The sequence below is a fragment of the Ahaetulla prasina genome, chromosome 1 (genome assembly GCF_028640845.1).
Source record: "Ahaetulla prasina isolate Xishuangbanna chromosome 1, ASM2864084v1, whole genome shotgun sequence".
NCBI classification, from domain to species: domain Eukaryota; kingdom Metazoa; phylum Chordata; class Lepidosauria; order Squamata; family Colubridae; genus Ahaetulla; species Ahaetulla prasina.
Genome location: NC_080539.1, coordinates 339,468,253 through 339,484,313, shown reverse-complemented (window position 1 = coordinate 339,484,313; position 16,061 = coordinate 339,468,253). Strand labels below are relative to the sequence as shown.

General features: G+C 35.3%; 1 protein-coding gene across 1 annotated transcript in view; it reads left to right on the top strand.

Moving 5' to 3' along the window:
* The window catches only part of CDC42BPB (CDC42 binding protein kinase beta), a 109,732-nt gene that overhangs the window by 31,494 nt on the left and 62,177 nt on the right, over positions 1–16,061 (top strand). Inside the window, exons 4-8 of the mRNA XM_058162769.1 lie at positions 1,062–1,157; positions 7,029–7,177; positions 13,015–13,108; positions 13,552–13,752; positions 15,463–15,711. Coding sequence (XP_058018752.1) covers positions 1,062–1,157; positions 7,029–7,177; positions 13,015–13,108; positions 13,552–13,752; positions 15,463–15,711 — 789 coding nt within the window. The remainder of the gene's footprint in view (positions 1–1,061; positions 1,158–7,028; positions 7,178–13,014; positions 13,109–13,551; positions 13,753–15,462; positions 15,712–16,061) is intronic.

The window sequence follows — 16,061 nt, the reverse complement described above, 5'->3', positions numbered from 1 at the left end:
CTTTAGTATTAGTATCTAATTCTGAAATTTAGCTTTCTAATATTTAAATGCAATTTATGATAATGGCTGGAGTTTGGAAGTAGGGTTACTAGACGTTTGAATAAACTTGTAATTTTGTGGTTCAGACTAAATAGGAGACAGAAGTAAGAGACCCATGCTCCAGATCAAGGAATTCAGATAGAAAATTAGATGGAAATATATTCCATGATCTATATTTAAAAATCCTAATTTTACTCTTTGTTTCTAGATACTAGACACTAATATGGATTTCACATCCTTTGTAACATAAAGCCTTCAGCCAGGACATTATTAAAACAGAAGGAAGTACCTTTTCTGAAGTCATAATGATCTTCCCCCTTCTGTTTCCCTTGGAAATAGTCATGGTCCTTATATATATATACGATTAGTGGGGGTGGGTAGAGGGAGACATAGGCTCAGAGATATGGGACTTCTATGATGCATGCAAGGAATTCAGTTCCCATTTCCAGGAAACATTATTGAATAAATTGGGCAAGTTTGTATTGCCCATTATCTAGTCTTATTTTTGTTTTCTTTCAAGCAAACATTTTAAAAAGTTTCTTGTTTTCTTGAAGGCTTTCAGTATAGCAATAGCACTTAGACTTATATACCACTTCATAGTGCTTTTACAGCCCTCTATAAGCGGTTTACAGAGTCAGCATATTGCCCCCAACAATCTGGCTCCTCATTTTACCCACCTCGGAAGGATGGACGACTGAGTCAACCTTGAGCCAGTGAGATTTGAACTACCGAACTACAGCTAGCAGTCACCTAAAGTAGCCTGCAGTACTGCATAAAACGGAAATGTTATCTCAAGAATCAAATGCTATCATGATTTTTAAATTTGATTTTTAAATTATTCTTTTTTAGCTGTGAAAACTTTTATTCCTTGGTTTAGATACTGAATTATTGTAGAGGTGGTATATTTATGAATCTTATAATTTATATTACATAAACATTAATACAATATTTGCATCCTTGTTTATTAAAGTCAAGAGATTAGATTAGAACTTTTTCTTCCCCTTTTACTCTCTTATTTTCAGACTGCTTGTTTCCGAGAAGAGAGAGATGTTTTGGTGAATGGAGACTGTCAGTGGATAACAACGTTGCACTACGCTTTTCAGGATGAAAATTATTTGGTATGTGTGTACAACAAGCCTATAAAGAAGTAGTTCGTAATCTGGTTTCTCAGTTCAAAATATTTTGAATTCAGAGCATTATCAATTGTATTTATCTGAAAGGAAGATTTCTCCTCTCCCTCCGCTCCAGTGAAGGGAAAGGGATTTTTAAAGAATCATAGAGCTGGAAGGGACCATAGAGGTCTTCTAATCCAACTTCCTGTCCAAGTCAGGAGTCCTTATACCTTTTGGTCAAATGGTTGTCCAGTCTTTTCTTGAAAACCTCAGTCACGGAACAACCACAATTCTGGGAAGCAAGCTGTTCTTTTGATAATAATTCTCACTGTCAGGAAATTCCTCCTTATTTCCAGATTGGATCTCTCTCTGATTTGCTTCCACTCATTGCTTTTTATCCTAGAATAAATCAATATTCTTTCCCCTGTGACAGCCCTTCAATTATTGGAAGATTGCTATCATGTCTTTCCTGAGCCTTCTCTTTGTTAGGCTAAAGATATCCATTCCCTTAGTTGTACATTGTACGGTTTAGCCTCCAGGCCCCTTATAATCTTTTTTGCAGTTCACTGCACTCTTCCTAGGGCCTTTTTTGTATTGTGTCCAGAACTGGATGCAATATTCCAAATGTAGCCTCACTAGTGCAGTGAGGAATAGCTTTATCATTTCCTGTGATCTTGATGCTATCCCTCCGTTGACGGCAGCCTAAGATTGTGTTGGTTTTTTTGGGAGCTGTAGCACCCTGCTTAAGCAGTGATTCACCAGGACACCTAGATCCCTCTCACAGTTGAGGCATGCCTATCCTGTAACTGTGCCTTGGTTTTCCCTGCCTAAGTGTAGTGCCTTACTTTTCTCATTACTGAACTGCATCTTGTTGGATAGGGGCCAATGCCCAAGTTTGTCAAGATCATTCTGAATCTTGAGTCTATCTTCCAAAGTATTAGCAATTGCCCTCAGCTTGGTGTGATCTAGATAGGTGCCATTTTTATTTGCATTTGTTAAAAATATTGGAACAGAAGAAATAAGAGTTAACAAATTTTTAAACAAAGAGCTGAAAAGGAATTGTTTCAGTGGAAGTAGAAGAAATCACTGTTATAGCTCGCCTTCATCTTCTAATGGAGAAAAGACACAAATATATATTACCACTCTCCGTATGTAATTGGTAATTGATTGCAGTGGAAAGACCCTGAGAGCTCAATAATATCACTGGATAGAGAGGCTCTTCATTGCCGTTCCTTAGCCTTTATGCATGAAGGATGCTGAGAAAAGAATGGGGCTACCCAATTGAATGAACGGAACTAAAATTCCTAAGAATTCTTTCTTGGAAATAAGGGACACAGTATTTAATGGGATTTAGTAGCATGCAGTTGTGATTATGATTGCAGCCCAGTATGGAGGCTTCCAGTTTTCTTCTTGCAACTCAGAACCCAAGAATTTCTTCCTCACTTTACATTCCACTTATATGGAATAAACTGGGCTAAATAGAACCTCCACAGCATAGCAGACTTACTGCAAATAAACATGCAGAAATTTATGCTAGCTGAGGCCACATTTCTGCAATCTCTTATTGCAGTGAGTGTATGCATATTTGTGTGTAATATGACTAGTTTGTGTGTCTCTATTTATATATGCAAATAGGTGCTTAATTAAATTTACAGATGGCATACCTTATTTTACAGGCAATTTTTATTTGCAGTCATTAATTTAATTGAACATTTAATATTTATCCTGGCTGTATTCTTTCTTGGAATGGGCCTCTGATTCTGTTCTTTTTTGAAGTATAGTAAGGAGTAAATATTTTTATGAAATAATTTGAAATAGAAATTGACAATCACAGCTGAAAAGTATATAAAATTTGGGTGTTTAGTCTAAAATCAAGAATCATATTCCTTACATTCTTATTTTAAAAGAGAAAAATATTCCAAAACAAATTATTTACAAGTTACTCTATTTTCCATCTCTGGTTTGCTATTAAATGTAATGAGCTAGAGTTAATTAGAAAAATAAATTGTTCAGTTGTGCACTTACCATCTAGTTACTCACCTTGGCACAGTACTGTTAATGTGTCATTTTATACACAAAATCTCAAGACTGCTGTTAAAATCCAGAAGTGGCCAAACCGGTTTGTGGGCCAACTGTGGCTTCTGTAATGTTCATTTTCAGCTCTGAAGCACTTGCGGACAATAAAAACCGGAATAGTATTGAAAAGAAACCGTCTTTACAGTACAATCCTATGCATGTTTACTCAGAAATAAATCTTGCTGATTTCAATGAGTTACTACCAGGTAAGTGTGCATAGGATTACATCCCTGGTATAAATGTGTGGCGGTTCCTAAAAGGTTTGTGTCCAATAAGAAGTAAATAGCCATCTTCTCAAAAAAATGGAGGATGGGAAAAATGCAAATAGTTACTTGGGATATTCTGATTGCTTTGTGTCTTTGAGAAGGGTTGTTAAGGAAAGGAGTGCCAAAGGAAGAATTTCAAGTGTATGAAATAGAGGCCGTTTTTAAGAACTTTGACAAAAGTACAAATGACTGAGAGCTAGCTCCCTTCTTTGTTCATAGTATTTTTCATACCATATTAATTCACCCATTTATTATCACAGGGCTACTTTGCAATCTGGTTAGGTAGATGACTTAACAATTTATAATTTGTCAAAATTACACATTATAATATTGTGTAATAAAGTATACTTCACCCATGGTTTCCCTGCTGATGTATGAGGCCATTTTTGATAACGTTTTCCTTTTTATATTTATTTAATATGTGGACAAGAATTAAGATTTTTCTGGAATATTTTACTCTGATCTTACTCTTATGATAAGAAGTTAGAAAAAATAGGAAAACTGGTATATTTAAATGAAAAATACTAATTAACAAGCAATTAGTATGTGTAGCTTTGGCTAATCTATATTTTCCAGCAATTTACTCTTTTTTTTGCCAATTTTTTTAAAAAATTTTTACAAGCATAATAAAATAATAATTTGTGAACAAATTATTGGTCAGGTACATCTTTAAACATATCAAGTTTCACCTAAGTTATAGTCTAATACAATGTATTTTCCTTCTTCTTCTTTAAATTCAATTATTTATTTGCACACAATCTGATTATAGGAGTAAATCAAATTCAACCCATTCAGGAAAATATTTAAATGAAGTCTAGTCCCCATGCTTAATTCCCTTCAACATCATTAATAAATTCTATTTACGTTTTAAAATTTTACCACTCTCAGCTTTATATCTACATTACTAATCAGAGGTCATCCTATCTAAAATCTCTTTCTTAAAACTGCCCAGGGTTCACATAGACAATTTCATTCTTCCCTTCATCTTCCTCTGCCTCTAAATCAATAACATATATTTAAAGTTTTCCATCTAATCCATTTTAATATCAAACAGAAAATTTAACATTTGCAAGGGTAATCACTAATTATTTCCCCCAGTTATTTCCCCAAAATATTAACTGTTTCCTTAGAAGTTTTATCAAATCCTTTCATTACCTTACTTATTTGTAAGAACAAAAAAAGAGAATTTTTTCTTCAATATAATAACACTCATTTCCCTCTTATCCCAATTCTAGTATTTTTCCCTCCATTTCCCAAAACCTCAATTATTTTTATCATAGTTTTCACTCATATATTAATATAGATATTAACATTTTCTAAAATAAATTTCTTGACATAACTCTAAAAGCAGCCATTGGTTCCTTTCAAAAAAAAATGTCATGTGTCTACATCAGTAGCGCTTTCTCTGTGGGAGTAGTCCACAATTCCATTCTTACTTTCTTTCTTTGCCTCTGAGTTCTTCTTAAGTAAGGAATTCTCCGCTTAAATCAGTAATCCAAAGACACACCATCTAGAAATCTCTTCTAAAACTGTTGTGTGGTTCCAACGACATCAATCCTCATGGGAATAGTCACAAGAAAGCTATTCGACTCTTGCTATTTTCCTCTGCCTCTAATTATAAAGGCAGCCATAAGATCCTTTCAAAAAAGTGTTGTATGCCCACACCCACAGAACTTTCTCCATGGGGAATAGTCTGCTATTCCATTCTTGCATACTTTCTTTGCCTCTAGATTCTTGTTTAAATAGGGAATTCAATTTCTATAGTTCAAAGACACGCCATCTGAAACTCTCTTCTAAAGCTGTTGTGTAGTCCCAGCAACATCAATCCTCTGGCTATCTTCCTCTGCCTCCAGATGTCTCCTTTTGAAACAGTTACAGCTCGCAAATAATAAGTAGCCATTTTGGTGACAAAATTCCTTTGTTCTTAAATGCTTTGGTATTTGGAGGTCAATTTTCCAAGATTTTCCTTAATTGTATTTATTTATCTTCTAGATTCTTATGTCCTAGTGATATCTTTAATATTTCATAAATTTTAAACAGAGGGATTTGAGATATTCGCATAAAAAACAGTTCAATAGTTTCTTTTATTTTTTTCTCCTATTTCTTTAGTTTCCAATATAATCCGTTAAGACTTCCAAGAATCTCCAAACCATTATTTAGTTGGAAAAAAATTATTTTACTTTTCTTTATTTAAATGGGGCTCTGCTTCCATTCCAAGCCCTATCTTCTTTCTTTCACTTCCCAAATGTGTATTCTTCAAATTGACTTTCACTTTCACTTATTATTCAATTAGCTGCCAGTCTACAAGTTCTCCCGAAGGCTTGTGCCTATTTTAAATTCTTATTTTTTCTTTGTGAGATCATCACTCACCCGACTTCAACAATTTGTTTATTGATGCTTCTTCCTCCTGCCCGCTCTTGTGGCCGCGGCGGCTTTGGTGCAGCTGCCATGATGGACTATGGCCCTGCATTCCTCCCCACTGGGTCGGGGGAAAAGATCCGGAGCTATGAGGAGTTTGTCATCTCCCTGCTCGCTCCGGCGGCTCCCCCACTCTTCACTGCCCCTTCGAGGCAGCTATGGTCTGATCCAAAGTTCGGACGGACCCCCTGGGCAGGGGGATATCGGCGCAAACCGTGGAGACATTGGGGCTTGCGACCGTCTCACCCGCGACACTGGCCACGCCTCTCCAGCAATTTACTCTTGTGATTTCATTTCTCCAGGAAATATACTGAACTACCAAATTGCTGTTGTTATTTAGATTTAGTATAGCTGCCCATTCCTATGGAGTTTGGTAACATATCTGGTATATGCCTAGGAATCTTCTTATCATATTTTTTGACTATAACTGACCATTGCAGTGAGCCCAATTAACTGGAAGGAATTTACGTACATGAACATTTACAATTGAGGCAGTGCATTTTGGTTTTGTAAGCAATCTTTTGCCCAGATAATGACAATCCTCATCATAGTTTTTAATCTCAGCATAGTTACTGCATCATGTATCCACTGGGGTCATATTTTAGCATACTAAACCATACATTTGATTGGTTTTTACAAATGACATTTGAATTATTTTTCCCCCAGCAAAGGAGAAAGGAAGAACATTATGATCATTTTTTTCATTCCCATTTTTTGTTTTAAATTATTCCTATGAGAATGACTAAGTTTGAAGTTATATTTCTTTAATTATATTGTATGTATTGATGCTTCTCTTTTGTAAACTAGTAAATGTATATGAAATAACCGGGGTTGGGTAGGGGAGAATGTGTCTAGCATAATGATTATCTGGGAAATAGTTTCAGTTAGTTTAAATTCCCATCTTTACTTTAATTGAACAATTTAATCATTAAATTAAAAGTTAAGAGGGAGCAGTTAAAGTCAGTGTGTCCAGTTAAACCACTCACTTTTGACTCCAGTTTCCACAAGCATATATTAAAGTTGTATTCCAGTGAACATTTCATTTTATCCATTTCATTTAAACAGTTATGATATAATTCTGCAGTGATTCTTACCAGTAAGTGTTCTTGTTTTTTAGTATTTAGTAATGGACTACTATGTGGGTGGTGATTTGTTGACATTACTTAGCAAGTTTGAAGACAAGCTTCCGGAAGATATGGCCAGGTTCTACATTGGTGAAATGGTTCTTGCTATTCATTCCATTCATCAGCTGCATTATGTGCACAGGTAAGGATTCTTATTGTGGCATATAAATACAGGTGGTCCTCGACTTACGACCACAATTGAGCCCAAAATTTCCATTGCTAATTGAGGCAGTTGTTAAGAGAGTTTTGCCCAATTTTATGACCTTTATTTCCACAATTGTTAAGTGAACCATTGCAATTGTTAAGTTAGTAACGTGGTTGTTACGTGTGTCTGGCTTCCCCATTGACTTTATTTGTTAGAAGGTCACAAAAGGTGATCACAGGACTTCAGGGTACTGCAATCATCATAAATATGAATCAATTGCCAAGCATCCAAATTTTGATCAGGTGACCATGGGGCTGCTGCAATAGTTGCAGGTGTGAAAAACAAGCATATGTCACTTTTTTCAGAGCCATTTTAACTTTCAACAGTCATTAAGTGAATGATTTTAAGTCATGGACTACCTGTATTAAGCTAATTAAATATAAAATAAAGCTACAGATTTTAAAAAAATGCAAAAAAAAAATGGCATGTAAACCGTAAGATGTTGTTATGAAGTCTGTTATCTTACAATAATGTTCCTATTTATAATTCCAGATTGTGGCCATGCCCATCTTCAAATATTGTAAGCTATTAGGGGGCTCAAGCAGACCAGTTTGCCCTTCCCTTCCCTTCATAAGAGCATACAGTACAGTTTGCTCATTTCTTCCATCTGTAATCAAATAGTCTTTTAAATTTACAGAATGTATATTTCCACCCCTTCAGTTTTTGGTTGGTTCAATTTAAATTTCAGATTGAAGGGTATTATATATAAATGGTGTTTAAGGCAAAACGTTGCAGGGAATTTCTAGACTCTGGCAGAAAAGTAGTAACAAAAGAAGTTAAAGAGAAGAGATGAGGAAAAAAAACCCTGTAATATATACCAATACCATTTACAGTATCTCTCTGTACATTTTTATACTTGTACTGTAAACTATCATTTCTTACATTGTAGGGAGATATCATTCAGTGCATAAAAAACTGATTTCAGGTTTTTCTTCTTACACCAATTCAAAATCCAAGATTACTAGAACTTGTGCAATCAGAAGGAAAAAACTGAATGGAAAAAATAATGAGAACACAAAGTGTTGAAAACACAGAAGTACAGCAGAAAGACTCTTATGGACACTCTGGCACCTCTGTTTAGATAATAGGTTGCCCATACATGGAACACTGGATTATAGTTTTGGGCCTTTATTGCAATGTTTAGCATTACTGCAAAATGATTACTTTCACTTTCAAAATATTTAGCTTGTTGAAACACCTTCTTTGCTATTTAAAGGAATGTATTATTTTATACCTTCTGCCTCAGACTCCTAAAAGCTTGTAAATCCCCAATTTCTAGTTTATTTGCTTGTTATGTTATTTCTGCTCTTAACTAACTATAGAAAATGGTGATTATGGCTATCCTTTCTGGTTAATTTTGTCTAGAAGTAGCCAGTGTACAGTGTTTAATTGTTTACAGACTGTGGGTTAGGTGTGCATTTAGAGGTGGAGAGGAACAGCAACGTATTTAGTCAATGTATGAGCCGAGGTGGCATAGAGGTTAGAGTGCAGCGCTGCAGGCTACTTCAGCTGACTGCTAGCTGCAGTTCGGCAGTTCAAATCTCACCAAGTCAAGGCTGACTCATCCTTCTATCCATCCGAGATCGGTAAAATGAGGACCCAGATTGTTGGGGGGCAATATCCTGACTCTGCAAACTGTTTAGAGAGGGCTGGAAAGCACTATGAAGTGGTATATAAGTGTTGTGGCTCCCGCCCCTAAACCTGGCCCCATGCCCGAAAGTGCCTTGGAGCCGGGCCTGCTGCCAGAAAGTGACTCAGAGCCGGGCCTGCTGCCAGAAAGTGACTTGGACAGTGAGGGGGAGGGGCCATCAGGACTTACCTCGGAAGCACCGGTCTCCCTGGATCAGCTCCAGGAGCCAGAAGCAGGCCAAATGAAAGAGATAACGAGGCCTCCTTCCCCTGACTCTTTCCCCCCCAGGCCACGCCTGCAGACCCAGCTGACAGCAATCAGGCTTGGCTCAATCCCAGGTTTCGTAGGCAGGAGAGAAGGGAACAACAGAAGCAGGGGAGGGGCAGGCCTAGGAAGTGCTGAGTCATGGAGCCATACCCCACAGGATATAAAAGGCAGCAAGAGCTGGTGTGTCTCTTTGTATCAGGCAAATCCACGGATTGACTAGAGCTGAAGGTTGTGACTCATCAGCGTCTTGGCAGCTAACGAGGGCTCTTGGCTGACGCTGGCTCTTTTGCTGCCAGAGCTGATAAGAGCCAGCTAATTAAGCCATCGTTCGGACGGAGGCGAGGAGGACATAACAATAAGTCTAAGTGCTATTGCTAATCAAGCCAAAAAAAAAAGAGTTTCATCCAAATGTATTCAATTGTAACTTTTAAAACAATTGTAATACGACTTTTGTTTTAAAATATTTTTAAATGCAATACTTATAACTATAACAAAGATTTTTCAATCTCATTTTAAAAAATTCCACAAATCCATTTAAATATTGAAAACCTATGCCAGGTTTAATTAGGATATTAAAAGGAAAACTTTTAATATCCTAATTGTCAGGCAATGTTGCTGTACAAATGAGTCCTATTACAGTTTTTCAAACTAGTTTTCTGAGCTTTAACCAAGGAAAGTTGGATACATCATATAAGAATAAATCAATAAAATATTGATTTATTCAATATATATATAATAAATAAGAATTTTGTCCATGTCTTTCATGCAATAGTTTTATAGGTGTGCTTTTGAGCACTCTAAATAAATAAGTGCATTTCTGATTCATAAGTACCAGCATGGCCAGTTTTCATGATGAAGTAAAATAATGTTGCAACAAATACATTATGTAAGTGTAAAATCTACATGAAGGAAACTTCATCATTTGCTTATGAGATTACATCTAGAATGTTATTTATGAGGATGCTGTATTTATGAGGAATAAAGAAAATAACATGTTCTTGAATTTAAGAGTACTCCTTCATTTTGATCTTTTTACTGTTGTAATTTTGAACAAAGTCTGTACGTGTTTATAAACATTAAGACAGCACCAAAATAAACTTGCCTTACATTGAAATTTTCTTAATGTAAGGTGACATTAGTTACAGGATTAGGAAGCTCAATCACTCTACAGGTTCCTTTCTTTTAGGTATTGTCAAATATGTAGCCCAGGGTGTTGCGCTTTCTGTGAAGTAGTCCCACTTGTTTAGAGCAGTTTACTAACTCCACCCTATTGTTTTTTAAAGAAGCACTGGGTGGGGATCTTGTATAAGTTCTACTTGTTTGTTTCTTGTTCGCAGTGACATTAATTTCTTCTTAATAACTTATTATTTTGGACTGTAGTTTATTAATTTAGTATGCACTTTAAGACAGTATGTGTTGGTGGTTAAGGCACTGAACTAGAAACCTGGAGCCTGGGACTTCTAGGCCTCTCTTAGGTATGAAAGTAGACTGGGTGACTTTGGGCTAGTTATTCTCTTTCAGCTCATCTCATCTCACAGGGTGCTGTTATGGGGGGAAAATAGGAGGCAAGTATATTCTCTTGAATTGATCAAACTATATATTTTTAAAAAGGTGGGGGCATCGTTGTTGTTATTAAACTCTTCATATAAGAAGAGAATGTAAGCCACTCATCCCAGAGCATGTGAGTTCTACAAAATAGAGCAATATATCTGCAGTATTTTATATAATAGACATTGCTACAAATCCTGAGATAACCTTTTTATAGGTAAGTCAGTTCCAGATCTGGCAAAGGAATTAAACAATAATAATATTGAGTTGTTGTGGGAACTTTTCAGTCCAATTAATCTATGCTGGCATATATTAAATATGCAATCCTCTTCATCGTGGCATTAAAGATAAACCTAAGGAATAATTAAGTTAGAAGCAAGCTGAATTGATTGCAAAAAGTTTGCTTAAATGTACCTAATGTTATAAGTTCAGAATATCAAAAAGAGAATATTCATTTCTGAGATAGTTGAAAGGTGGGCGGTTGGAATGGTTGAGTCACTAGTTAGTGGATTATATATAAGATATATCTTGGAAGAATTGGGTTTGTGGATTATAGTACAGAACAGCATTCCTCACAAATGAAATCCACTATTCTGTTGTTACTCCTATTTTGTGTCCTTCATAGAGCACAATTTAATGTGCAATATCCATAAAACCATCGCAAAAATGTACCATATTGAGAGCTATGTGATTAAAAAGATTGTTAATGTATGGCCATTTTAGCAGGCCAATAGTTTCCCCATTAAAGTAATTTTTTATATTGCTAAATAAAAATGGCTTTTAATAACCTTTAGAAATTACTATATTGCTTCAAGAAATCATTTGAAGACTTACTACTTTGATCAGAACTAGCCAGCAAAATGGTATTAGCCTTTTAGAATAAGTATGTATGATAAAATTGGAGAAAAAAGAATCAGTGAAGTGAATTAATATAGCTGTCGATTAATGCTATTACTTGCTTATGCTGCAATGTTATGCATGTTTACTTCAGAGTCAGCCCCTCTGAGGTAAGTGAGGTTTACCTTTGAGTACACATGTGTTGCATTACTGTGTTTTTATTACACTGTACAGCAAAGAAACCTCTATTAGCTCTTAGTGTTTCTTTTTGCAGATTGTTTTGCTGGCAGAAAAAGTCCCTGTGTTAGTGAAGCTTTGAAAGAAATACCACAGTTTTAAAGCTCTTCAGTAGTTAATCACCTTCCTTCCTCTTATTCTGTGAGAGGAAATGGGAGACAAAGTACGTGTTGTGCATTTTTATTGTTGAGTTGTTCTTAGGAATATGTGTTCCAAAAGAATCTTCAGTAAACAGATGAGAAACACGTGATAAAACCTGCAGTATATGTGGATATTGATGTATGATCTACTTCTTAGCCATAGTTTTTCTTCACACATTAATTCTATTTTTTCAGTGTAGATGAGTTTTCTTTAATTTATGCTTGGAACCTTTCCTTTAGAATAATTTCATAAATACACTGTCATGAAGTATGGCAGATATATACTGGCTTTTAATGCCTTTTTTTATCTAAACGTGATGTCTAAACATCCAGAATGTTTATTAGACATTATTTCTTGAAAACTTAACAATTTTTCAAGGAAATTGGAAGCACGTTATATTGCCAATAAAGTCAGAACAAAAGCTTAGCAAATTCACACATTATTATGATTCAAGTTAAATGGGAAATAGAATAGATATGTTCAATTTAGCAACAAAACCAAGGCAATTGTGAATGTTTGCATGTATAAAGATACCTTTCATTGTTGTTGTGGAGTGAAAACTATATAAACCGTATTAAAATATGCATTTTGAAGGAAATAGGAAACCAGGAAATTCTTTGTCAAAGCAGCACAGTTCAAAAATGATTTGGAATAAATTATTCAGAACTTATTTAAATGCAGTACATCCCGGCTAATGTTTGAAGACCCATGTTTTGTTTCAGATTTCTGTATAAACCTGAAAAAAATAATGTACAATAGCTACATAAATGAACCAAGTTAGATGCTCCAAATTATTCTTTCAAATTATTTTCAAAGTGTGCACATCCTATTCAGGGTGGGAATTTAATTGGATAGGTTTATATAATCATAGTGATACTTTACAGTATTCTTTATAGTGATATTTGGGACTATTTTTCTGGCATAGACAATTTGATCTTTTTTGCTGTTATAAAATGACATCAGCTTTTAAATATAAATGATATAAAATTGTCAGTATCCTATTTTTATAACAACTGACTTCATTTTAATGTATGTTTAGAACACCTGGTTGAAGGTAATGTTCCAACTATGTGCCTGATTTAAAATAATACTTTTTTCTTTTTTGAAAAATCAGAGATATAAAACCTGATAATGTTTTATTGGATGCGAATGGCCACATACGCCTGGCAGATTTTGGATCCTGCTTAAAGATGAGCGAGGATGGCACTGTATGTATCAAATAAGTATAGTGGTTTTTTTAAAAATAGAATACTTAAACAACAGTGTGTTTGAGTTTGTTTGTGAGTTATATTTGGAATATAAGCTTCAAAAGTACTACATAAAGATATACAGTGTATAGATATAGCAACATTTTATTTATATCATTCTTCTGCAATATGTCTAATCAGAACTGCTATGTAGACTTTATGAATGGAGTATCCTGTAATATTCCAGTGTATTTCCTTTCCTTATGACGTTTCGTGTCCAATTTAACTTTTTATTTGACATAAGAAAGTCTTGTTATGATTTTTTTCATTTATACTTAATAATGCAAGGAAGCATAAACTTTTCTTTTTGTATCTCAGTAATGCTCATTGATCTATAAATTTATACATGCATACAATTACATTAATTTCTCCTTATATACTATTTTACATTGGTTCTCTTCAAGGTACAATCTTCAGTCGCAGTGGGCACCCCTGATTATATTTCCCCTGAAATACTGCAAGCCATGGAGGATGGCATGGGAAAATATGGACCTGAATGTGATTGGTGGTCCCTAGGTGTCTGCATGTATGAAATGTTATATGGAGAAACACCTTTTTATGCAGAGTCACTGGTGGAAACCTATGGGAAGATTATGAATCATGAAGTAAGTCCTATGAAACGTTTGTTCCTCTTAGCTGTAATTTTTGCAGAAATATGTCACAAAAATCAAAAATGTTTGTGTTTGTGTGCATGAGTAACTGCATTGCTTAATGTATCTTCTAAGAAAAGTCTTCTGTGACTAATGTTCAGAACAGGTATTTCTCAGATCTCTGTAGTTGTATATTTGGAATATATCGATTCAATTATTTCTGAAAACCTTTTCACTGTATATTTTGCGGCAAAGCAGACTTAAAATGAGCACATTCAGCAAAAAAATATAAGTACAACATACTGAAATTAGTCTAGACTAATAAAATATATTTAAGGGTATTTAATAATAATAATAACAAGAGTTGGAAGGGACCTTGGAGGTCTTCTAGTCCAACCCCCTGCCCAGGCAGGAAACCCTATACCATTTCAGACAAATGGCTATCCAACATTTTCTTAAAAATTTCCAGTGTTGGAGCATTTACAACTTCTGCAGGCAAGTCGTTCCACTGATTAATTGTTCTAACTGTCAGGAAATTTCTCCTTAGTTCTAGGTTGCTTCTCTCCTTGATTAGTTTCCATCCATTGCTTCTTGTTCTACCCTCAGGTGCTTTGGAGAATAGTTTGACTCCCTCTTCTTTGTGGCAACCCCTGAGATATTGGAACACTGCTATCATGTCTCCCCTAGTCCTTCTTTTCATTAAACTAGGCATACCGAGTTCCTGCAACCGTTCTTCATATGTTTTATCCTTGAGTCCCCTAATCATATTTGTTGCTCTTCTCTGCACTCTTTCTAGAGTCTCAACATCCTTTTTACGTCGTGGCGACCAAAACTGAATGTTGTTGTTGTTGTTATTATTATTATTAATTATTAATTATTAATTATTATTATTATTATTCCAAGTGTGGCCTTACCAAGGCATTATAAAGTGGTATTAACACTTCACGTGTTCTTGATTCTATCCCTCTGTTTATGCAGCCCAGAACTGTGTTGGCTTTTTTGGCAGCTACTGCACACTGCTGGCTCATATCTAAATGGTTGTCCACTAGGACTACAAGATCCCTCTTACAGTTAGTACTATTGAGCAAGGTACTACGGTACCTGTGCATTTTGGGTTTTTTGCCTAAATGTAGAGCCTTACTTTTTCATTGTTGAATTTCATTTTGTTAGATAGCGCCCAATGTTCAAGTCTGTCAAGATCCTTCTGTATCTTGAGTCTATCTTCTGGAATGTTGGCTATTCCTGCCAGCTTGGTGTCATCTGCAGATTTGATGAGTTCCCCATCTATCCCCTTGTCCAAGTCATTGATGAAGATGTTGAAGGGTACTGGGCCTAAAACAGAGCCTTGGGGTACTCCACTGCATACTTCCTTCCATGTGGATGTAGTTCCATTGAGAACTATACGTTGAGTGCGGTTGGTCAGCCAGTTACAAATCCATCTGGTGGTGGTGCTGTCTAACCTACATTTTTCTACTTTATCTAGTAGTAGGTTATGGTCTACTTTATCAAATGCTTTACTGAAGTCCAATTTCTTCAAACAAGCAATGCCAAAGATATATGACTAACATTAAAAAGTAGAAAGTCTAAAAACAAGAACACTTAACAAATTTTGAAACTCAGGAAGCCTTCTATAGTTTGTTTATTTTAAAAGAAGAATGATTGTACACATTAAAAATATGTTGTCATTGAAAAGAATATCTTAAGATTTCCCTTCCTGTTCTTCAGGAGAGGTTCCAGTTTCCATCTCATGTTGCTGATGTATCTGAAGAAGCAAAAGACTTAATCCAACGACTTATCTGCAGCAGGGAACGTCGTCTGGGACAGAATGGAATAGAAGATTTCAAATCACATGCATTTTTTGAAGGACTCAATTGGGATAATATCCGAAATTTAGAAGCACCTTACATTCCAGAAGTTAGCAGTCCTTCAGATACATCGAATTTTGATGTAGATGATGATATATTGAGAAACCCTGTGAGTAATTACTACATTTTCTTTTTGTTGTTGTTATTTGTTTGTTTTCTACATCACTGATTTTCTAGCTTCTGAGGTGAATCATGACATTTTTGTATGCTGCAGGGGCATGCTGGAAGGAGTTTTAGAGTTTAGAATCTCTGTTTCTAGCTGTTTTGATACGAACTGAACAGACCTGGAAATATATTTAATGTTTTTACTTCTATTGTGCTTTGCATATGTAGAGAATGTGAAAAAAATGGCTTGTCAGATTAAATTTATTAGAGTAAACTTGATTTATCAGACTTCAGCTATGATGGGGAACTTTTTCTTTTAGACATCCCTCCAAAACAATAAAATACGATGATTTG